A 25,483-nucleotide genomic window follows, 5' to 3' on the forward strand; every position below is an offset into this window, starting at 1 on the left:
CTCTAGCGGAAGCAGTAGACGCGATGTCCCTAGATTGGAACAGATGGTCCAGGATTTATCTGTTCCCTCCAACCAACCTCATGTTAAAGGTCCTCAACAAACTGAGATCCTTTCGTGGAACAGCAGCGATAGTGGTTCACAAGTGGCCCAACAGCATCTGGTTCCCTCTAATAACAGAACTGCGACTGAAGCTGGTCCCGTTGCCAGATCCAGTTCTGACTCAACAAGTGCAGAAGTCGACTGTCTCCGCTTCATCAAAGAAAACCCGAAACCTTCATCTCATGATTTTCTCGCGTTAGCAGTCAAGAAAAGGTTCGGGATTTCAAAGGACAGTATAAACTTTTTAGAAGAATATAAGTGGAAATCTACTAGAAGATAATACAAGTCATCCTGGAAGAAATGGGTTGCCTTTGTCAAGGCAAAGAAACCAAGAGAAATCTCGACAGATTTCTGTTTATTGTTCTTTATTCATCTCCATGAAAAAGGTTTAGCAGCCAACACGATTTCTACATGTAAATCTGCCTTAACTAGACCCTTGCTATATGCCTTCCAGGTGGACTTCTCTAACGAAATCTTCAATAAGATCCCTAAGGCCTGCGCTCGGCTTCGGCCCGCAGCACCTCCGAGTCCCATTTCTTGGTCCTTGGATAAGGTTCTTCATTTAGCCTCAACCCTAAACAATGAAGACTGCTCTTTAAAGGATTTGACCCAAAAAGTTATATTCTTATTTGCACTAGCCTCAGGAGCCCGAGTTAGCGAAATAGTGGCCCTTTCTAGGGATGAGGGCCATCTTCAGTTCACCGAGTGTAGAGAACTGAATCTCTTTCCTGACCCAACGTTTCTCGCTAAGAATGAGCTACCCACCAAAAGGTGGGGTCCCTGGAGAATCTGCCCTCTGAAGGAAGATGCGTCTCTATGTCCAGTAGAGTGCCTAAAGGTTTATCTTCGTAGAACTTCAGACTTTAGGGGAGGACAGCTATTTAGGGGAGAAACCTCAGGTTCGAAATTGTCTTTGAAACAATTAAGGGCGAAGATCACATATTTCATTCGCAGAGCGGATCCAGACAGTACACCCACAGGTCATGATCCGAGAAAGATTGCTTCGTCTCTGAACTTCTTCCAGAATATGAATTTTGAAAGTCTTCGCTCGTATACTGGATGGAAGTCATCTAGGGTTTTCTTTAAACACTACGCGAAGCAAGTGCAAGAGATCAAGCACTTCGTGGTAGCAGCAGGTAGTGTGCTAAAAGCTGCCGCTTGAAAACTGCGAGGAACAGTGCACTAATCCGGACTTTTAATGAAGGGTGTACATGATCCCTCCCTACGGAGTGACATGTTTAGTGAAGTATCACTGTAGTGACACTATGGACTGTTCCAAGTATAAAGGTGAAAGAAGCATGTGCCATGCGTATAACTACGCAAGTGTTTACAGACTGTAATGACAGAAATAAGAAAACATGAAATATTACAATATTTCCTTTCAAAGTGGCTTCACATTTCTTTTCAGGTGAAACAAGTATTTCTGATATTACCATTTTAATTATGCTTTCCATTATATTTCCAATTTTCGTTTTATATTATATTATAAAATGCACTTTGACCTCGTTATCTACTGTATTGTTTATCAATAAATGTACTGTATATTTGAATTTTGCGTCTCTTTTCGCCCCAAAATTCCAAATAAATCAACGTGTCAGAGCATTTCATTACAACCTTTCATATTGAAAATATATTCTGAACATATACAATATCTGTTCTAAAGCTAACAAACCTTCTAATAGTGTGTTTTTATCAGGTGTATCAGTCCCTGGTTAAGACTGATTTCATATACTGTACCTTGATTGTATTACTGACTTATACAATTTTCCTACATGGATTAAAACCTGTCTATCTTGCATGCGACTCGCCAAGTAGACCGGGGGAGGTGTCGGTAGCCTTCTGGCTGACTAAATGACACATGCATAGCAAACGACAGCGTCCATGATGCCTCCGGTTAGGCAACAGCTCTTGTTAAGTTAATTGAACCTTGAATCGAGGAAAAAACTGGTAAGAGCTTACATTTATACAAAGTAAAGATAATACTCAACTTTCCAGAGGCAGATGAGGCTGGAGAAAGCATCATAGCGAGAAAATAATCCAAAAATAGCGTGAGAGCACTGGGAAAAACACCGGTAAGGCCGCTACAAATGAAGGAATAACAAGATGGCGCCCGGTTGTGACGTCATACAGGTACTCAACAGTAGCAGTAGAGTGTGCCTTAATAACGGCTCTCCTGCGATTCTTCCACTTTCCCCTCTCGAAGCGAAAACGCTATTCGGGGTGTAGATAGCTATGTGGCGTGTCAAGAATACATCCTCTGATATGCGATATCCCTAAAGGCGAAAGCCAGGGATATTCGCGCCAGGAGTTAGAATTCTGGATACCTTAAGTAAAATTCTCTGGGATATATCACTGTAGTTAAATATAACCTAGGAGGCTACTTTAAAGGAACTTCTATCAGGATGACATGGCCTGAGCCCAAAAAGTTACTACAACAATTACAGTGAAATCAAGTAGCCAGAGTTCTCTTGTACAACTGGGTATATTTTTACCAATTGTTTCAAGGAGATAAGAATTTACTTTGCATACAAAATTAATATCTAATCATCAAAATTCTATAGATTTCACTCAATGAGATATTAGATACTACTTTTATTCAATTATTCAAATTTGATATTCCTCTTATTTAAATGCAAGATAAAAACTGATGTTGACGTAGGAAAAATCTATCTTTGGGCTTGAGCCATGTCGTCCTGATGGAAGTTCCCTCTGGCAGCTTCGTACTGTATAATATTTCTGCGAGTGATATTGCAAGAGAATTACCGTCAGGTATCCCGGGGTTCTAACCCCCGGAACGACTATCCGAAGATATCGTGTATAATTAGGGACGCATCCGAAGATAACCATAGATATCTGCACCCCATACATTTATATAAGGGATGAGTGTGTGAATATATTTAGTTCAACTGGGTACTTGATATCCACATGTAGTTATTTAAATACCAAATCAAATTAAAATAAACACAACCTTTTGTGATGTAAACACAGTATACAATTACAGTTTTTAAAAGTTTTTTCACTGTAATTACCCATCAAAATGGAAAGGAAAAAAATCTGCTTAAATAATTCACTTCTTTAAAACTTTCATTTTTTGGCAGATCAAATTCCTATATACATATTGGCAAGTTATTTCTGTTATAAACATATTTTTTTCCCTTAACCTAAGTCATTGCTGAGTAATTACAATAATTATAATAGGATGGATACTAATTATACTTGGGAGGGAAGGATTGCATTCTTAAAAATGTTTTGCATATATTTTGAATAAAAAAAGAGTTTACAGCATCAAATTCTTTTAGAAAGGTTTTTTTTTTTCAAAATATGGTGGACGAAATGGGGAATATTGCTTTCTATTATCTTAATGCAAGCTTTGTTTTTTTTTTTTTTTTTGTATAAAAATTCGAAATTGTGCCAGATTTATTTCTAAATAAATGTCTAATTTCTTTTAGATATAGATAATTATCTTCACAAAAGAGAATTGCTAAATTTTCATCACATATTACCAACAGGCAACAAGAAATCTGCCTAACGAGATTATCATAAGGTATAGATCTTCAAGTGATACAGCACTGTTTGAGAATAACTTGAAGATTAGCATTTTAATCATTAAGAATTTCTTAAAAATTTTGATAAAATGATATTGCAGAAAATGAAGTAAAATCACAACTTTCTATTACGTAGGTTTACGCATCTTTAAACTTACACCCTCTTCTGACTCTACAATATAACAGGTAAACTTAGATAGGCAAAAATAGAAAGCTACAGTATTAGAAGAAATTACTCGAGTCCTAAATCGTTCGACACATCTGAGTCAGCAGTGAATTACAGGTGCTAAAAGGTCTTAAAAGATTCTTGTGCAAAAAACCTGTTACTCCTTATCTTTCCTTTGAATGTCCCATAATACAAGCTCTACTTTACCATACATGACAGGGTACTTAACACGGAACTATTAAAGGCATTTATTCTAACTACTGTACTCTTCATCCATCGCAAAATTAAATGAATCCATTGACCAACAGAAACTGATACATTTTAAAATGATTTTACTGACTTCATAGGTGCTAAACCCTTATTTTCTGGAGATATTCTCTTACTGTGAAAGTGGCAGTCACTTTTATGAATGCAGAATAATTTAATTTTAATATTTATGGAGACTACATACAGATAAAATTTAAAGTTTAAATTGATTGAGTCCTGTACAGATGGCACTGGCTGTTCTATTTTTTTCATTCAAAGGATTAAAATGTTTCAATTCTTGAATTCTGATGATTCAGGTATATAAATATCTGAATGGAATAAAATGCAATTTAAATCTTTTAAGCTATACAAAGCAATTATGGATGAGAGTAAGGACAGGTGAACTACTGTGCACAGATGAAGCGGGGCGTGTTTGGATGAGGTTCACACCTGGTGCAGTAAGGGAGGCAGCAGAGATGATGTGATCAGAGGCTGGGGATACAGATGGCTCACATGTGACTGGTGGGACGGGTAATGAATAAGCGATGTTGGCCGTGGCATAATTCGGTGACATCAAGGGAGACACCACGTTGCTCGGGGTAGTAATAGTCGAGCGCTTGTCCGCACTGTCGTACGATGTTATACTTGCGGTCGTCCCTGTTGAGAAATTTAGTCATCATTGAAGGCATTGCGTAATTCTTAACAAACGTTGTGTGTAAAATTACAGTAAATCATATGATATGAATGGGAACATCCCCACAATTTCAGAAATAAATGTCTTGAAAGTAAATGACAGAAGAATATAAAAAAAAAATTCAAGAGCACAGACACAATAAGAATTTATCAAAAGGTATTCAGTTGTTACTGTCAACCATAGATTACATACAGTAGATGATTTTCACATACAGATGTGCATATACTTTGTGTGCTGAATTATGCATTTGTAAAGCCCATATCTAGCATAGATTCTGCATATCTTAAAATAGGGATTTAATGTGTAATGCTGGGACTGGATAATAGAGAGGGGAAATTTAAACAACCAAAATTAGTGATAACGTTCAAGTGTTGATTACAGCATCTTCCTTGAGGGTCTGTCGGGCTTCATGGTCTGTCTCTGGACCACTTTTGATCTAATCCTCTAAATCTATATCATTCTTTGGGACAAGTGGCTTCACCAGCTACAAACCCTAATCATCACTTGTGTAGAGAATGAAGGCAAAATAAATATGCATACTAGAAGCATTTACCAAAAAACTGGTAAACATATGCGTGCACGCTCTGTCGCTGAAATGACAAAGGTGTTTTCTTTAAAGACAGTTTCTTTTCACAGTTAAGATGAACTGTCGCTTCATGCAAACATGCATCTATATAATTACCTAAACTTTCCAACTTGCCAATTGGATAGTATTGAAGGAACAGGGAGTGGTCATGGAGGAATATAAAGGAAAAGGGATGTTAAATGGAATTGCATATTTTTTTTTTTTTTGGGGGGGGGCGTAGAGGGAGGGGAGAATGTTAGGAGTGCTGAATCATCATCGTATGGGAGAGTAAGAGGGGACAACATCCTGTGTAAGAGATCTAAATTGTTATTTACAGAGAGCAACTGTTTATCTTACAAGTTAAGTGTCCTTACTTCTAGTGGATAAAAATAAAACTAGGGATTATTTACCCTAAAGCACGAAAACAATTCAATTTTCAATTCCTGTTTCCGAGGATAATAAGATACTTCCGTTTTTTGTAATCTACTTAGAAAACCATTCTGTATAGGACTCCAATATCATAACCAATCAGGTCATTGCAGGAGGGATGCAGAAAGGAAATGTAATTTGTTATATATATATCAAAAGTAACTTCTAGTCATGAATCTATGAAACGCTTCTAGCATATTTACATTACTAGCTAATGCATCAATATATTCGTCAATACTTTCATGACAACTATTACTACGTATGGGCCATATATACATACACCTAAGGTTTATTGAAATACTTCCCGAAGAATACTGTTTAAGAGAGTAGCCTACTGCATACATTGTTTCCCAGACTACCAAGAACTGGTTCTGAATTAAGCAATATAATTATAATCATTTAAATGTACTCAAAGGATAGAAATCACAAGTAAGATTCAATAAATGCAAGTAAGCAATGAGCGTGTTAAGGCCCACTACAATACAAAATAGTTCTTCCAATGTTCTTATATAAAAGTTAAAATTCTAATAATACGGTATTATATGAATGCTAAATTAACTCTGATCTTGATGGTGGAATAAAGTAATGCATGGCTGTAATTTGAAGAAGTGTCCCAAACGTAGATAAGACTATTTTTAATAGCACATCATTCTCTCGGATTTTTGATTAAATACAGAATTTCGAAGTATCCAATATACAATTAAAAAAAAACGTTCTCACTGTATACATTTATTGTCTGCAGACTTCCATTTATATTTCCCAGATAAACAATTCATGCTTAATAAAAAATATACAGTTACTGAAAAGCTACACATATGGACATTTTTTTTCTGAAATTACTATCTTTATGAGGAGAAAATTTAATGTTTTCCAGCATTTTATTACACAGGAAGGCAACTAAGCATATTCAAATAAATATCCTTAAAGGTGACCTATGCATCAGATGTTAACTAGTGAATGTGGCAAATAATATTTAAAAACAATGAAGAGGAGTTTCACTCTCAAAATGCAATGACCAAACTACATTTTTAACCTTCAAATATTACTCATCTCTAATGCAATACTTTAGTTCAAAATATTAAAATAATAGAACAAGGAAAATTTATATGAATTTTGGGCAACTTATTATCTCAAGATAACCTTAAATGTACATACGTAATTAATTTTTCTGATTAAAATAAACACAGTAAGCAACTAAGCTAGATGTCCAATGAGAAATTATGAACTTTGCCATTTAAGCTTCTGTTATGTAAAGAAAATTGGAATAATTGTAATCTGAAAGCTTTGCACAAGGAGTTACAATTCTTCAGATGTCTTAATAGTGTATCTGACAACGATATATCAGTAATTTTTCATTTAATCGTCACATAATGATCTATTTGGTGCAATTAGAGATATGTGGTGTTATAAATGTAGATAACTGCTTATGATAGAAACCACATTAAAAGACTGAATAACTATTCAGTATGTGCCACTTGAACAGGAGTAGATTTCTATCTAAACTAGTCCTTGCTTTTATATCCCTCCATATGCTATATTGTCTAATAGTTATTTTCCTTTATATAGCGATCTATTTACTTTGGTAAACCTTATGAACTAAATACAGTAGTTATCTATCTATCTATATATCAAGGCACTTCCCCCAATTTTGAGGGGTAGCTGACAATCAAACAAATGAAAAAAATGGGGCCTTTCCTCTCTACGCTCCTCCCAACCTGACGAGGGACTCAATTGAGTTCGGCTGGTACTGCTAGGGTGCCACAGCCCACCCTTCCCCGTTATCCACCACAGATGAAGCTTCATAAGCTGAATCCCCTACTGCTGGTACCTCAGCGGTCATCCAAGGCGACCGGAGGAAGCAGCAGTAGTTATGTATTTGATATTTAAATTTTGACACAGATAGCATGGGCGGCCTTGTGCTGTTAAACACCATATCCTTGGCAGCTTATATTCATATCTACTCCTGATCAGGTGCTAGCAGTATATAAATTCCATTTTAGTTTTGTCTTTAAAATCCTGACTTCTACTGAGTTCCATTTTAGTCTTGTCTTTAAAATCATGGCTTCTACTGAGCAATCAATTTACATTTATGAATCTTTGGTTTCAAACGTGCGCATGATGTGAGAACTTAGGTTTCATTTTAGAAATGTAGTGTATACAAGTTGCATGTGAATGATTTCTCGCTATTTCTGCTTAGAATATCTGCTTGATTAAGGATTATTGAGGTAGGTTAACAAGAGTCATCATCAATTTATTTTTCCTGTAGTTTACTAAGCTTCTCCATTAAAAAAGTCCCCATTTTGCTTTCCATTTCTTTATATTTTATAGTTGTTGTTTGCGGAATAGTTTTTTGTGTCGTTTATAATTCTATTTGTTTGCTTTTAAAGGATTATAGTTCACACATTAACTGATTTTTTTTCTCTATTTTTTTCTATCCTTTTATAAATGAAATGTTGAGCTTAAATAAATTAGGGTCCACAAATTATAAACATAATCACAAGGGAATTCTCCAAGTGCATATATATGACCTGTTTACACAAATATTGTACTTTTTGCAACATTGAAAATAAATGAGAATGAATAAATTATATCAAATACTTTCCCATCTACAAAATATCTCATTTATTACCATATAATTAAACTCATGATTAATGATAATACAATAACAACAATAACAGGTAACATTAATATATCCCACAGAAACACCATAGGTTTTTGTAAGTAGCCACCACACCCATTCTGCCTCCAAGTAATTATTCTCATAATGAATCCTCCATCCATTAGATATATCAACTATATCATATTTCTATCTTTGGATGACCTCAAGTTATCCTTAAGAAATTATTAACAAAACATTAAAATTTTAACCAGGAGACCTCTGGTGGCTCTTGATGATATGTGTTTTGCCTCTTTGTCATTATTCCAAAATTCCCCTGTCTCTTATTTTGTATCCCTCTCTTTCAGTATGACCAAACTCTCGTCTCCTATTTTATGTCCCTCTCTTTCAGTATACCTAAACACCCTTCTCATATTTTGCGTGTCCCCCTTTTTCAGTATTTCCAAATTCCCCTGTCTCTTATTTTGTGTCCCTCTCTTTCAGTATCACCAAACTCCAGTCTCCTATTTTGTGTCCCTCTTTCAGTATACCCAAACCCCCATCTCATATTTTACATGTCTCCCTTTTTCAGTATTCCCAAATTCCCAAGTCTCTTATTTTGTGTGTCTCTCTTTCAGTATCACCGAACTCCAGTGTCCTATTTTGTATCCCTCTCTTTCAGTATCACCAAACTCCCATTTCATGTGTCCCTCCTTTTTTTCAGTATCCCTAAACTCCAATGTCTTCTATTTCATGCGTCCTGCTTTTTCAGTATCCCCCAACCTCCCATTTTGTGTCCCTATTTTTTTAGTATCTCTTAACTCCATTTCTCTTACTTTGTGTGTCCCTCTTTCTAACTATCCCCAAACTCCAATGTCTCCTATTTTGTGTCCCTCTCCTTCTGTATTCCCAAGCTCCCATGTCTTTTATTTCCTTTGTCCCTCTTTTTCAGTATCCCCAAACTCCCTTGTCTTCCACTTTGTGTCCCCCTATATTCTAATATCCACAAACTCCCATGTTTCATATTTTGTGTGCCCATCTCTTTCAGCATCCCCAAGCTCCCATGTCTACTATTTTGTCTTCCTCTCTTCCAGTATCCGCAAACTCCTACGTCTCCTATCTTGTGTGCTCTCCTTTTTCAGAACCTCCAAACTCCAAGTCTCCTATTTTGTGTATCCCTCTCTTTTAGTATCCCCATAAAAGTATTTTGACTATGCACTTTGTATACATCATCATTTTTAGCATTGATTGGCTTTTAATTACTATGCTTCTACAAATTACCATCATTATCATAATGCAAGAATTAATCATAAAATAGAAGTGGAAACAAGACATCAAGAGTCACAGCATTAGACTGAATATATGAGAGGTCTCTTTGGTTTTTCATATATGAGAGGTCTCTTTGGTTTTTCATATATGAGAGGTCTCTTTGGTTTTTCAATACATTGAATATGCACACGAATTAAAGAACTAATTATTTTTATTCACTCGTTAAAATGCAATGACGGCAAATAATGCAATTAGGAGAAGAATTTTTCCCCAAAGCCATGTTTTATGCAAAAGTCAATTACAACTGAATGGACTATTGATTCCATGGCTAGAATGATGGGAAAAAAAGTCAAGTGGAATTGGTTTTGTTTCAAATCTCTTAGTGGTTTTGGGCAAGATCATATCTTCCTTTATCAACTTTAGAGAAAGTAACAGTCTTTTTTACAGAAAATAACTCTTTATAATTGTAGGGACAGGGGTAGAAAAACCTCATATCCTTATCAGGCATAACAAGAAATTGAACTTCATACATGAAAAAAAAAAAAAAAAAACTCATTTCAAACCAATTGTCTAAGAGATTGGGAAGGTTATAACATTCCTTTACATCATTTTATTTTTCTTCAAATTTCTAAAAGGAATATTTTTCTTTTTCTAAAAGATTATGACCTATACAAATTGCTCATTAATAGAACAGAGCATTAGCTATGATCAGAGATCATCTTCAAATGGAGATTAAATAAAGTTTGTGAAATTCCTTCAGACGACACGCAACGACTTTGATTTAGTACAGAAATTGTCTCGTCAACCGAGATCAACGCCTTCCATCTCGATTGATGAGTAGCAAGATAAGCTTTAGTCTGGGACTCCCAAAATCCGACAAAAAATCTTCGTTATTTTATATCTTTATCCAACCGAGGCCAGTAAAATGCTCCACACAAAATCAAATCAACCCCTAAAATATATACAGACATATTTAGCCAATGCTGACATATGATTTCAATATCTAATCCAACTTATTCTCGAGATGAACAAGACCTGAGCTGTGAAAAAAAAAATCACCAGTAAAGCTAACTTTTCTTCACATGTGATCGCCCTAGACAAACCGTTAGCGGCACTAATCCTCACCTGATCTAGCAGACTGTGGAGGAGGGCAATGCATGAGGTGAGGGTGATGATGCGTGAGATGATGATGGTGGTGGTAAGTCCCCTTGTCGTCGTCGGTGGAATGGGACTGTCTGGAGGAGGAGGAATCGCTGAGGGCGGACTCCATCGTTTGACGCTCGGATTCCACCGTCTGGGAACGCTGCGCCCTCGATCTGAGAATGAAGCGAGGTCGTTACTACTAAATACTACTGTTATTGGTAATAGTACAATGATTATAAAATATTACATAGATTAATATTGGTTCTTGTGTTCGAATGTTTATCTCAGCAAGATTGTTCATTAAGTTGAACAGTACTGGGTGTAAAAGTAACATGACAAATAATGTATTTGAAATACATATTTAAATAGATAAAAATTTTTGACACAAGACAGAAGTAGAGAATTTTTTGTATAAATATAGAAGCTGGAATAAGTTACATAAATAAAAAATGAACATTAAATTTTCAAGTACAATTTTTGTTATATCTATAAGACACTACAAAATATAGATGACAAAATATTATATTGCTAATTATAACCTGACTAGATCAATTGTGTAAGGAATCAAACAACAAGAGAAAAACAAGTCATAACCATAATCAACACCGTGTTCCCGTTACCATGACCTTACCACACATATTGTGCTTTACCTAAGACAGAAAAGGAGTCGATGACCAAAATGTTTGCAACACCATATTCAATAAACAAATCAATTAATCCAAGGACAAATATCCACTCAATTTCTGCTTCAAAGAGACAAGAGTCTTCAACACAGATTCATTAGGAAAACAATTTGAGATGTTTCCTAATGATTTGCCTTTGAAGATAAAGGAAACAGAATATCATATAATAACTATGCAATATAACAAGAATAGAGTTTATATATGCTTATAAATGTGTGTATGAATATATATATATATATATATATATATATATATATATATATATATATATACATATATATATATATATATATATATATATATATATATATATATATATGTACGTGTGTACATACATACATATGTATACAAAATATCATTTATCACTCCGAAAAAGCAGTTTAAAGGTCACTTATGAAGGGCAGAAGCAAAGGACAGGATAATATCCTAAAGACTTTCCATATAAACAAATGATCAGCACTTAATTCTCCTCTCCATTAAGCTAGAACCAGGAAGGGCCAGGCAATGGCTGCTGATGATTCACCTGGGTAGACCTATAAGCAGCCCCAAATCCCCAGCTCAGAAGGATAGTGAAGCTGCACATACAATAAGAAAATATCAGGCTTGAGCGTGTCTCGAACTTCCGTCCAACAGATTGCTATGCAGGGACGTTTCCCTTAGGTTACAGTGGTAAAAAAAAAAAAAAAAAAAAAAAATTATAATCAGAAATTCTCCGTAAACAATCTACAGTACTGCGCTTATTATTATTAGCCAAGCTACAACCCTAGTTGGGAGAGCAAGATGCTATAAACCCAAGGTCTCCAATAGGGAAAAATAGCCCTGTTAGGAAATGAAATAAGGAAATAAATAAATGATGAGAACAAATTAACAATAAATCATTCTAAAAACAGTAACAACGTCAAAACAGATATATTATTATTCCTATTATTATAACTTGCTTTGCCACAACCCCAGTTGGCAAGGCAGGAAGCTATAAGCACAGGGGGCCCCAACAGGGAAAACAGCCCAGCAAGGTAAGGAAACAAGGAAAAATAAAATATTTTAAGATGTGCAAAAACATTAAAATAACTATTTCCTATATAAACTATAAAACTAACAAAACAAGAGGAAAAGATATTAGATAGAATAGTATGCCCGAGTGTGCCCTCAAGCAAGAGAACTCTACCCCAAGACAGTGGAAGACCATGGTACAGAAGCTATGGCACTACCCAAGACTAGAGAACAATGGTTTGATTTTGATTTTATAAAAACTATAAAAAGATTTATGTCCGCCTGTTCAACAAAAAAACATTTGCTGCAACTTTGAACTTTAGAAGTTCTACTGATTCAGCTACCCGATTAGGAAGATCATTCCACAACTTGGTCACAGCTGGAATAAAACTTCTAGAATACTGAGTAGTATTGAGCCTCATGATGGAGAAGGCCTGGGTATTATTATTATTTTTATTATTATTATCATTATTAAATGCTAAGCTACAACCCGAGTTGGAAAAGCATGATGCTATAAGCCCCGGGGCACCAACAGGGAAAATAGCCCATTGAGGAAAGGAAACAAGGAAAAATAAAATATTCTAAGAACAATAACATTAAAATGAATATTTCATATATAAACTATAAAAACTTTAACAAAGCAAGAGGAAGAGAAACTAGATAGAACAGTGTGCCTGAGTGTACCCTTAAGCAAGAGAACTCTAACCCAAGACACTGGAAGACCATGGTACAGAGGCTATGGCACTACCCAAGACTAGAGAACAATGGTTTGATTTTGGAGTGTCCTTCTAGAAGAGCTGCTTACCATAGCTAAAGAGTCTCTTCTACCCTTACCAAGAGGAAAGTAGCCACTGAACCATTACATTGCATTAGTTAACCCCTTCGGTGAAGAAGAATTGTTTGGTAATCTAAGTGTTGTCAGGTGTATGAGGACAGAGGAGAATCTGTAAAGAATAGGCCAGACTATTCTGTGTATGTGTAGGCAAAGGGAAAGAACCGTAACCAGAGAGAAGGATCCAATGTAGTACTGTCTGGCCAGTCAAAGGACCCCATAACTGCCTGTCTAGTATTACGAACAGGATGGAATTATCCAGGAAGATCTGAATGTAAAGGATGGTCAGAATTATGAAAAATCTTATGCAACATACATAATGAACTAATTGAACGACGGTGCCAAAGATTAATATCTAGATCAGGAATAAGAAATTTAATAGACCGTAAGTTTCTGTCCAACAAATTAAGATGAGAATCAGCAGCTGAAGACCAGACAGGAGAACAATACTCAAAACAAGGTAGAATGAAAGAATTAAAACACTTCTTCAGAATAGATTGATCACCGAAAATCTTGAAAGACTTTCTCTATAAGCCAATTTTTTGAGCAATGGAAGAAGACATAGACCTAATGTGTTTCTCAAAAGTAAATTGGCTGTCGAGAATCACACCTACAATTTAAAAAAAGTCATACAAAGTTAAAGAAACATTACCAATACTGAGATCCGGATGTTGAGGAGCCACTGTCCTTGACCTAATTACAATCATACTTTGAGTTTTGTTAGGATTCAACTTCATACCCCATAATTTGCACCATGCACTAATTTTAGCTAGATCTCTATTAGGGGATTCAGCAACCCCAGATCTACATTCAGGGGATGGAATTAATGCAAAGAGAGTAGCATCATCTGCACATGCAACAAGCCAAACCACATGTCATGTGTATATAGTAAGAAGAGTAATGGGCCAAGAACACTACTCTGTGGAACACCGGATATCACATTCCTACACTCACTATGGTGCCCATCAACAACTCTTTGAGATCTATTACTTAACTTAAAAAATCAATAATAATGCTAAGAAACGACCCACCCACTCCCAACTGTTTGAGTTTGAAAACAAGGGCCTCATGATTAACACGGTCAAAGACAGCACTAAGTCAAGGCCAATCATACGAACTTCCTGACCACAATCAAGGGATTTCTGTACAGCATTGGAGATTGTAAGAAGGGCAACACATGCTCCAAGGCCTTAACGAAAACCAAATTGCAAACTAGGGAATAGATGATTACCTTCAGCAAACCTATTAAGACGTTTTGCCAGAAGACGTTCGAAAACTTTAGATAATACGGGAGTTATGGAAATTGGGTGGTAATCAGTTGGACTTGAGCTACCAAAAACCCATTTACATAGTGGAGTAACATTACCGATTCTCCAACAAGTGCTAAAAGCTCCTCTTCTTGCTAACTTGCACAAAATAACAGATAACTTTGGAGCTAAGAAATCTACAGTCTTTATAAAAAACAAAGCAAAAATACCATTTGGGTCTACATCTCCATAGGCATCAAGGTCCATCAACAAAGCTTTAATTTCACGAGATCGAAAAGCTAAACTAGTTAGTTTAGCCTCAGGAAAACAGGAATGAGGAAGTTCAAGTTTTTCATTACTCTGTTTACTGTCAAAAACATCAGCCAAAAGGGTTGCCTTTTCCTTTGGACAGTGAGTGACTGAGCCACCTAGATTAAGTAGAGGAGGAATTGTTGCATCTTTAACCATAAAAGAAACCCTTTCTGGTACAACTCAGGAACATAAATGGTTGTCTACCCTTAAATCTTGGCCCATTACTTTTCATACTATATACACATGACATGTGGTTTGGCTTAGAAAACAAGCTTGTTGCATATGCAGATGATGCTACTCTCTTTGCATCAATTCCATCCCCTGAATGTAGATCTGGAGTTGGTGAATCCCTTAATAGAGATTTAGCTAAAATTAGTGCATGGTGCAAATTATGGGGTATGAAGTTGAATCCTAACAAAACTCAAAGTATAATTGTAAGTAGGTCAAGGACGGTGGCTCCTCAACATCCGGATCTCACTATTGATAATGTTTCTTTGAATTTATATGACTCTTAAAATTTTAGGTGTGATTCTCGACAGCAAATTTACTTTTGAGAAACACATTAGGTCTGTGTCTTCTTCAATTGCACAAAAAATTGGCTTATTGAGAAAGTCTTTTAAGATTTTCGGTGATCAATCTATTCTGAAGAAGTGTTTTAATTCTTTCATTCTACCTTGTTTTGAGTATTGTTCTCCTGTCTGGTCTTCAACTGCTGATTCTCATCTTAATTTGTTGGACAGAAACTTACGGTCTATTAAATTTCTTATTCCTGATCTAGATATTAATCTTTGGCACCGTCGTTCAATTAGTTCATTATGCATGTTGCATAAGATTTTTCATAACTCTGACCATCCTTTACATTCAGATCACCCTGGACAATTCTATCCTATTCGTAATACTAGGCAGGCAGTTAATTCTAATAGCGAGGCCTTCTCCATCATGAGGCTCAATACTACACAGTATTCTAGAAGTTTTATTCCAGCTGTTACCAAGTTGTGGAATGATCTTCCTAATCGGGTCGTTCTATCAGTAGAACTTCAAAAGTTCAAAGTTGGAGCAAATGTATTTATGTTGACCAGGCTGACATGAGTCTTTTTATAGTTTATATATGGCATATCTGTTTTTGACGTTGTTAATAGTTTATATAGGACATATCTGTTTTGACGCTGTTACTGTTTTTAGAATGATATATAGTAAAATTATTCTCATCATTTATTTATTTCCTTATTTCCTCTCCTCACTGGGCTCTTTTTCCCTGTTGGAGCCCTTGGGCTTATAGCATCTTACTTTTCTAACTAGGGTTGTAGCTTGGCTAGTAATAATAATAATAGTAATACACCAAAGAGTGCAGATTTAAGGGTAGACCACGCTTAGCTGTATTTCAGTAAAATACAAGCGACCGTAATTTTACCATACTTTGTTATTATCTTTCACAGGTTGGTGACCGTTAATATCACTCTTAACGTCAATATATCCGTTTTTAAAATGGCAAAAATCCTGAAATGAATGTTGCCGTTATTTTTTTCGGCAAATTTCTAAGTGCAGCACAACCGTAGAAAAAGGAAGTGAGATTTTCCCCATTTCCCTTTGAGCTCTAAAACGGAAACATATTTCTATTTCAAAATTTGCCAATGATTAAATTAAAAATTTAAAAATAATGTAATCAAAACTAAAAATAATGTAATTAAAACAAAAATATAATGTAGTCAAAACTAAAAATAATGTAATTAAAACTAAAAATAATGTAAATTAAACTAAAGATAAAGTAATTACAATTCTAAAATTAATGTAATTAAAACTAAAAATAATGCAATTAAAACTAAAAATAATATAATTGAAACTAAAAAAAATATATTAACACTAAAAATAATGCAATTGATACTAAAAATATGTAATTAAAACTCTAAAAATAACGTAATTATACCTCTAAAAATAATGTAATTAAAACTAAAATTAATGTATTCTGCAGCAGACCCTCGCCTACGGTATCTATGCAACATAGCGTTGCCATTCGGCTGTGCAGAAGAAAAATGCCAACTGTTAATCCATTCTGATTTAACCATTAGTTGCCCGGGATCTGCAAAAACAACCTTTAATGACATAACAGCATTTTTTTTTTCCTTCTTTTTTAATGGGGCGGCTCTGCCGAGGAAATCTATATGAATAACCTTGCGATTTTAAATTGCAATAGCAACACATTTTGCTGAATTTCACTGGCAGAAAAAAAAAATAAGAGAGAGAGAGAGAGAGAGAGAGAGAGAGAGAGAGAGAGAGAGAGAGAGAGAGAGAGAGAGAGAGAGAGAGAGAGAGAGAGAGAGAGAGAGAGAGAAGCTATAAGAGAAGCAGAGATATAAATTGCAAGAGTATATAAATTAGTAGGAAGAGACTATGAGACATAAAATGAGAGAGAGAGAGAGAGAGAGAGAGAGAGAGAGAGAGAGAGAGAGAGAGAGAGAGAGACTAAGCAGATAGGCTATAAGAGAAGCAGAGATATAAATTACAAGAGATAATAAAATAGTAGGAAGAAAGTATAAGAGACGTATATAAAATGAGAGAGAGAGAGAGAGAGAGAGAGAGAGAGAGAGAGAGAGAGAGAGAGAGAGAGAGAGAGTAACATTAAACTTACCAAAAAACTGTACTAAATCTATCTCTTCCTTTGAGAGAGAGAGAGAGAGAGAGAGAGAGAGAGAGAGAGAGAGAGAGAGAATTTAAGTAATAATAATAATAATAATAATAATAATAATAATAATTCTTTATTTCCAATTTATACATTGGGTATTAATATCCATGTTAAGGATAATACAAAGCATCTAGTACACAGAGAAACTAAACATAATATAAAAGTTTTAAAAGTAAGCTTACCAAAGAAAAAAAAATGACAAAATTTATGTCTTTCATGTGCCTACGTAAAAACAGCTAATTGTGTTTGAGCTCTCCAAATAGCATTTTAAAAAGATGGAACGACCCTGAACCTCAATAGAGTATTGCTAATTTCTCTGCGCAGTGTTTCACTATTGGCAAAATTTACACATAAGCGAAATTCTTGTGTGTCGAAATTGGTTTACGTTCGTACGTTCGTGTAACTGGGCATTACTGCTAGTCTGCATATCGAGGGAATAACTGTATACAGTATACGTTAAAAAATATACATATGCATCCCTTTCCAAGTGAGGGTACCCTCACGTGGTGAAAAGGGTTTGAGTATTGCCATGATTAGCATAGCTACAGTATGCTAGTCAGGGCCAGCCATATTAGATTGGTTTGCTGTAAGCGATCAGACAAATGTCTTCCACTATCACTAATCTGCAATTGCCCAGAGTGGTGATTAAAACTGACAAAGCTCACCCAGACATGAATAAGGACATGTCTGAGGCCTTTGTCCTCCAGTGGACTAGAAACAGCTGCACTGGTTGTATATATATATATATATATATATATATATATATATATATATATATATATATATATATACGCATAAGTCTCTCTTCATTGTCTATATATAACAGTTCTATTTTAACATTGTTACTTATCTTAAAATATTCTATTGTATCTACCACTTCTCAAGTAGTTAGTAGGTAGTAGGTTGGCCAGGGCACGGGCCGCCCGTTGAGATATTACCGCTAGAGAGTTATGGGGTCCTTTGACTGGCCAGACAGTACTACATTGGACCCTTCCCTCTGGTTACGGTTCATTTTCTCTTTCCCTACATAGCGAATAGTCTGGCCTATTCTTTACTTATTTTCCTCTGTCCTCCTACACCTGACAACACTGAGATTACCAAACAATTCTTCTTCACCCAAGGGGTTAACTACTACATTGTAATTATTCAGTGGCTACTTTCCTCTCGGTAAGAGTAGAAGAGACTCTTTAGCTATGGTAAGCAGCTCTTCTAGAAGGACATTCCAAAATCAAACCATTGTTCTCTAGCCTTGGGTAGTGCCATAGCCTCTGTACCATGGTCTTCCACTGTCTTGGGCTAGAGTTTTCTTGCTTAAGGGTACACCCAGGCACACTATTCTATAATCTCTTCCTCTTGTTTTGTTAAAGTTTTTATAGTTTATATAGAACATATTTATTTTAATGTTGTTATTCTTTTTAAAATATTTTATTTTTCCTTGTTTTCCTTCCTCACTGGACTATTTTCCCTGTTGGAGCCCCTGAGCTTATAGCATCCTGCTTTTCCAACTAGGGTTGTAGCTTAGCAAGTAATAATAATAATAACAAGAATAATAATAATAATAATAATAATAATAATAATAATAATCAAACAATTATGGTAGAACAAACAAAACTCAGTTCAAGACGGGACTTCAAGTGACGTAAAGGCTCTAAAAGTTTACACATAGACATCCTCCATTTCGTAAATCTATTACTGGATATTGGGATGTCTTCACCTCAAGAAATCCCAATACATTCCCTTGGTTAATTCACTACTTAATAATCCATATGCATCACTATGAAGGTTTTCATAGGTAACTTTTAAATCTCTCCTTATTATCTATCTGCTTATGAATATCTTGTTCTCCAAATGATTATTATTAGCAGAAATATGTGACCAGATATTTCAGAAATAGTGATTTCTAGACTCCTATATACGTCTATGAAGCTCCATATTTTGCACCATGCACCAATTTTAAATAGATCTCTATTAAGAAATACAGCAAGCCCAGATCTACATATAGGAGATGAAATTGAGACAAAGAGAGTAGCATCAACTGCATATGCAACTTGCTATACTAATTTTAGCTAGATCTCTATATAAGGATTCTGCAACCCCAGATCTACACTTAGGCAATGAAATTGAGGCAAAGAGAGTAGCATCATCTGCATATGCAAGTTGTTATACTAATATTTACTAGATCTCTATTAGGGGATTCTACCTCATATCTACATTTAGGAGATGAAATTGAGGGAAAGAGAGTAGCATCATATGCATATGCAACTAGTTATACTAACTTTAGCTAGACCTCTATTAAGGGATTCTGCAACCCCAGATCTTCATTTAGGAGATGGAATTGAGGCAAAGAGAGTAGCATCACCTGCATATGCAACTTGCTTTTACTAAATTTAGCTAGATCTCTGTTAAGGAATTCAGCATGCCCAGAATACATCCAAGAGATTAAATAGAGTCAAAGAGAGTAGCATCATCTGAATATGCAATTTGTTATACTAATTTAAACTAAATTTCTATGAAGGGATTCTATGACTCCAGATCTACTTTCAGGAGATGAAATTGAAGCAAAGAGAGTAGCATCATCTGCACATGTAAAATGTTACACTAATTTTAGTTAGCTCTCTATTAAGGGATCCTGCAACCCCAGATCTACATTTAGGAGATGCAAATGAGGCAAAGACAGATCTCTACCAAGGGATTCTGCAACTTCAGATCTACATTGTGGCAAAGAGAGTTTAATGAGATATTTTGTATATAATTAAAATGGTCATCTGAAAAATCACGTCATGTGAAATCAAAACAGTTGTTATAAACTAACAAATGCTCCGAACTTATACATTAACAATTGATAGACATATCTAAGAGAACAGGAATCATTGACAATCAACAGCAACATGACGCTGTTGGCCGACTCGTTGTTAGATCTTACCTTGCGCCCGGACTGGTGGATGGGCTGTAGCTAGTGGGCAACGGGTAGGGCGGCGGCTTAGGTATGGGCGGCAGCCACATCTCCTCGAGGGGCACTCTGCCTGACGACTCAACCAGGCCGGGAGTGGAGCTACTCCTCCCCATGGCCGCTGCAACATGGGAGGTGGAATTGAGAGGCAGAGGACCGGGAGGAGGAGGAGGAAGAGGAGGGTGAGGAGCATGAGGAGGAGGAGAAGCCCATGGATGGTTGTTTTGTTGGGATCGAAGGTGGTAGTGATGGTGGTGTTGAAAGGGCACGTCTAGAGGGGAGAGAAAGAAAGAAAACATACACTTACTGTCAGCCGGGCAAAGTTTCAGCCAGGCAAACAAACAAACAAACGAACGAACGAACGGACAGCAAAACAAACCTTTCTTCCGTTACTCTCAGTTACAAACTAAAATAAGGGATTTCATGACAACGACATCTACATTCAGGAAAAAGAACTAATTGGTTCAGATGGAAAGTCAAACAAGGTTCTCAGAGTTGAGGAGGGGATCATGAGGGTGTATGTTTTGTGTATTTAAAGTATTTTTTTCATGTGTAAGAGTTAACACTTTATGAAATAAAGTGCATGTCTATGAATATGCAGATACGCTTCGTGTATAAGTGAGTATACCTTGCGAAATACAGTATATATGTATGCTCTGTTTATCTAAATACATGGTTGTTAGTGTACGTTTGGATAATCAAGTACATAATTATGCGTAAGTGTGCATGGTTGGTGTATTCAAGTATAATTGTGTGTGTTTTGTGTATTTAAATACATGTTTATAAGCTTATTTTACCTTTGTGTATATAACTACATGTTTATACTTTGTGTATTCATGTCTGTGTAAGCTTTGTATATTTGAGAATGATTATGGATAAGTGTGCATGCTTTGTGAATTTTAGTGCACGCTTATGCATAAGAGTGTACACTGTATGTGTTAAAGTACATATTTATGTATAGGTGCGTATGCTTTTTAAATACATGTCTATATCATAGCGTACTGTATATGCTTTGTGTATTCAGGTATATGTTCATGTATAAGTCTGTACGCATTGAGGGTTTAAGGTTATATATATATATATATATATATATATATATATATATATATATATATATATATTATATATATATATATACATATATATAAATATAGATATATATATATATATATATATATATATATATATATATTATACATGTGTGTATGCTTTGCATATGAATAAGTGACTAAGTTCTGTTTATGTATAAGCGAGTACTCTTTCTGTATTCAAGTCCTTGTTTACATAAAGGCACAGAAATACGATTACACTGTATTCCTGAATCCATACGCTCGTAAACCTTTTTTTTTATACATTTCCGGTAACAAAATATTATTATTCACGATCTTACAGGCACTGATGGCTTAATTAATCTTATCGATAAACGCAGCATTAATACAAAAACTGCTGTTAAGATATATCCTCAAGGAATGAATACTTTTGCACTTTCTTAATGCTGAGGGTTTTCGACCTTAAGACGAACCGAGATTATGCATCCTCGACGTCCATCCCTGAGCTATGATCGAGTAGGAGAGTTGGTGTCACTAGGAGCTAAAAATATCCCTAAGAAATTCAGCTGTAGTCCAAAGGATTCTTATTCCCTCTTTTTCCCTTTTGGAGCCTTTGGGCTTATAGCATCTTGCTTTTTCCAACTAAGGGTGTAGCTTAGCTAATAATAATAATAATAATAATAATAATAATAATAATAATAATAATAATAACTGTAAATGCCATTGAATTATCGTCTTTATAGATCTCATATTATTATTATCATAACGATTAATATCATTATTTCGATTATAAACAATTGTATCAGTTACTTACCAAAGTGATACATGTATTAAACAACCCACTAAGATCCTGGATTTTTCATCCGGTTAAAATGCAGTTCTTGTCCGTGTTTGTTGGCATTCCTACACAAATGACGTTATCAATCGTAATGGACTAATCATATTCCTGCTATATGTCGTGACGTCATCAATCGTAATGGACTAATCCTATTACTACTATATGTTGTGGAATGATCTTCCTAATCGAGTAGTTGAACCAGTACAACTTCAAAAGTTCAAACTTGCAGCAAATGTTTTTTTTTTTTTTTATGTTGAACAGGTTGACATAAGTCTTTTTAATAGTTTATATATCAAATATCTGTTTTAATGTTGTTAATGTTTTTGAAATATTCTATTTTAATTGTTCATTACTTCTTATATCGTTTATTTATTTCCTTATTTCCTTTCGTCACTGGGCTATTTTTTCCTGTTGGAGCCCTTAGGCTTATACCATCTCCTTTTTCCAACTAGGGTTGTAGCTTAGCTAGTAATAATAATAATAATAGTAATAATAATAATAATATACCATCATGCTTTTCAAACTAGGGTTGTAGCTTAGCTAGTAAAAATAATAATAATAATAATAATAATAATAATAATAATAATAATAATAATAATAATAATATACCATATTGCTTTTCAAACTAGGGTTGTACTTTAGCTAGTAATAATAATAACATTAATATGAGATGGTTCATTGAATTAATTAGTAGAAACTAGACCTAACAAAAGTTTTCCACAAAACCAAAGTCTACAAATTAGCAAAATCCTATTGAGAGTGCTCCAAATAAAAGTGACTTCAGAAGTTCAAACTTTCAGCGAATATTTTTATGTTGAACAGGTTAATAGAAGTCTCACTCTTCATAGTTTATATATGGCAGATCTATTTTAACGTTTCTGATCTTATGATATTTCATATTCAATATTCATTGCTTCTCTTGTAGTTTATTCAATTCCTGATTTCCTTAGCTAGTAATATTAACAATATCAGTATACGATCTCTTAATTCAAGTAAATAACTATATTATAGGTACGTATGATTTTAACCGAATCAAATATCCAAATAATCTTTACGTGTAATTCAAATTTCATAAGGTTAAATAACCAAACTAGAAAAGCACTTAGAGTGCAGACCTCCACCATGGCAGCTTATTTCTCGAGGTTAGGGTTAATTCGGTCGACCTTTTGCTCGACCATGACCTTAACCTTTGACCTAGGACTTTTCAAATTGACTCACTTCCACGTCTCCACATAAAATTAATCAATGAAAGTTACAGTACTCTATGAGTAAAATTGTGGCCAGGAAGTTGTTCACAAAGAAACAGACAAACAGAGGGCGAAAACATACCCTCCTTCCAACTTCGTTGGCGGAGGTAACTATCTCTACGTGTGATCTAAGTGATAGTTAAGTGACTACGCTATCAATGAAGACGTCCAGTACTTAATACCTTTTGTAAAGTGTGCAAGGCAATCCGTGGTGTGAGGTATTATGACTTTGGTACAAAAAAATCGAAAGTACGTGGAAATGTATGGTAATACGTCTGCCAAACTGCATTTGGCGTGTGTGAGCTCGTAAAGGCTTTCTGTGGCGTGTGTGTGTGTGCGTGTGTGTGTATTGAAAAACATACTGTATATATACATAAACATATTTGTATACATACATATGTATATTATACACACACACACATATATATATATATATATATATATATATATATATATATATACATATATATATATATATATATATATATATATATATATATAGAGAGAGAGAGAGAGAGAGAGAGAGAGAGAGAGAGAGAGAGAGAGAGAGAGAGATCCAAACAACATGAACTGAAATACGATTCAAACAATATGTACAAACTCATAAGTAAAGAAGACAGAGAGAGAGAGAGAGAGAGAGAGAGAGAGAGAGAGAGAGAGAGAGAGAGAGAGAGAGAGAGAGAGAGAGAGAGAGAGAGAGAAATGTCGTCGCAGCAATGAAAACAAAAGACGGAATGTATTAAAGAGACTTAGAATCACAGACACCGCAGTGTAAACATGCATGTGGGCGAGGGACGTGAAGTGTGAACATCGGAAGTGTCTCAAACAGGACATCAAAGTGAGAAAAGGTCAAACCGAGAGGAACAGGGTCACCTTGGGGGTCAGGATGGGTTGGCGACACCAGAGGGGGGTTTCAAATTTGCAGGCAGAACGTAAGGCGGAAGGAGGAAAGTCATGCATCTGTGCAGAGTTGAAATCAAAATGGAGTTTAGAATTCATACGCTTTGAGTTAACATGCAAATTCCAGTCTGGATTTGGTAAAAAAAAGGCATGCTAATTGAATGGAAGGGGACGAGTGTGGTTTATCATCTTCGAATGTTTTCTTTTATGGCAGGGGAGAGAAAAGGAAATAGAGAGAGAGAGAGAGTGTGAGAGAGAAAGAGAAAGACAAAGTACACTGGAGGACGGGCAATCATTACACTGTAATCATGGCAGTATTATCTTGGGTTTATCAGTTGGATATTTATTGACAAACAATTGACATAAACATGATATCACATCTGGGTGTCTCGTCTCTACGTGAATGTAATTATTCTTACATACGGACATACATTTAGCGTATATGAGTATGCTTTTAGACATGCGCATTTGCAAACGTTGTTATGAATACCTGTGACTCTCACATACGACGTAGACAAACGCAAATATTGGCAAATCAAACGCATTTTCCAACTTATACACACACAGTTCACGTATGCTGATCAATGTAACATACACACATACATACATATAGAAACATATATACATTGCTCGGTATATAAATAACACACATAGCTCACGTATGCTGATCAATGTAACACACATAAATACATACACATTTGAACGGATATACATAGGTACATAAATAAATACAGATATAAAAATAGAGAGTTAGGAGTAGTAGTAGTAGCAGTAGTAGTAGTAGTAGTAGTAGTAGTAGTAATGTTTTCACTCTAAACATGAATCACCCATCAAATCATCTGTACAGTTATCATTGAACAAATCACAATAGAGCATTCTTACCAAGAGAGACAAAGGTCACAACCTTTACAGACAGACAGACAGACACACACACATACGGTAACCAGAATATTCAATTAATAATTATATTCATTTAAAATATACCATGTCTCTCTTAACCTTT

General features: G+C 35.2%; 1 protein-coding gene across 1 annotated transcript in view; it reads right to left on the bottom strand.

Annotated features, from left to right (window-relative positions):
• Positions 1 to 25,483, bottom strand: part of LOC137631359 (uncharacterized) — a 467,812-nt gene that overhangs the window by 13,314 nt on the left and 429,015 nt on the right. Inside the window, 3 exon segments of the mRNA XM_068363133.1 lie at positions 4,507 to 4,713; positions 10,735 to 10,925; positions 20,420 to 20,717. Of these exon segments, the coding sequence (XP_068219234.1) occupies positions 4,507 to 4,713; positions 10,735 to 10,925; positions 20,420 to 20,717 (696 nt within the window).

The sequence above is a fragment of the Palaemon carinicauda genome, chromosome 39 (assembly GCF_036898095.1).
Source record: "Palaemon carinicauda isolate YSFRI2023 chromosome 39, ASM3689809v2, whole genome shotgun sequence".
NCBI classification, from domain to species: Eukaryota; Metazoa; Arthropoda; class Malacostraca; order Decapoda; family Palaemonidae; genus Palaemon; species Palaemon carinicauda.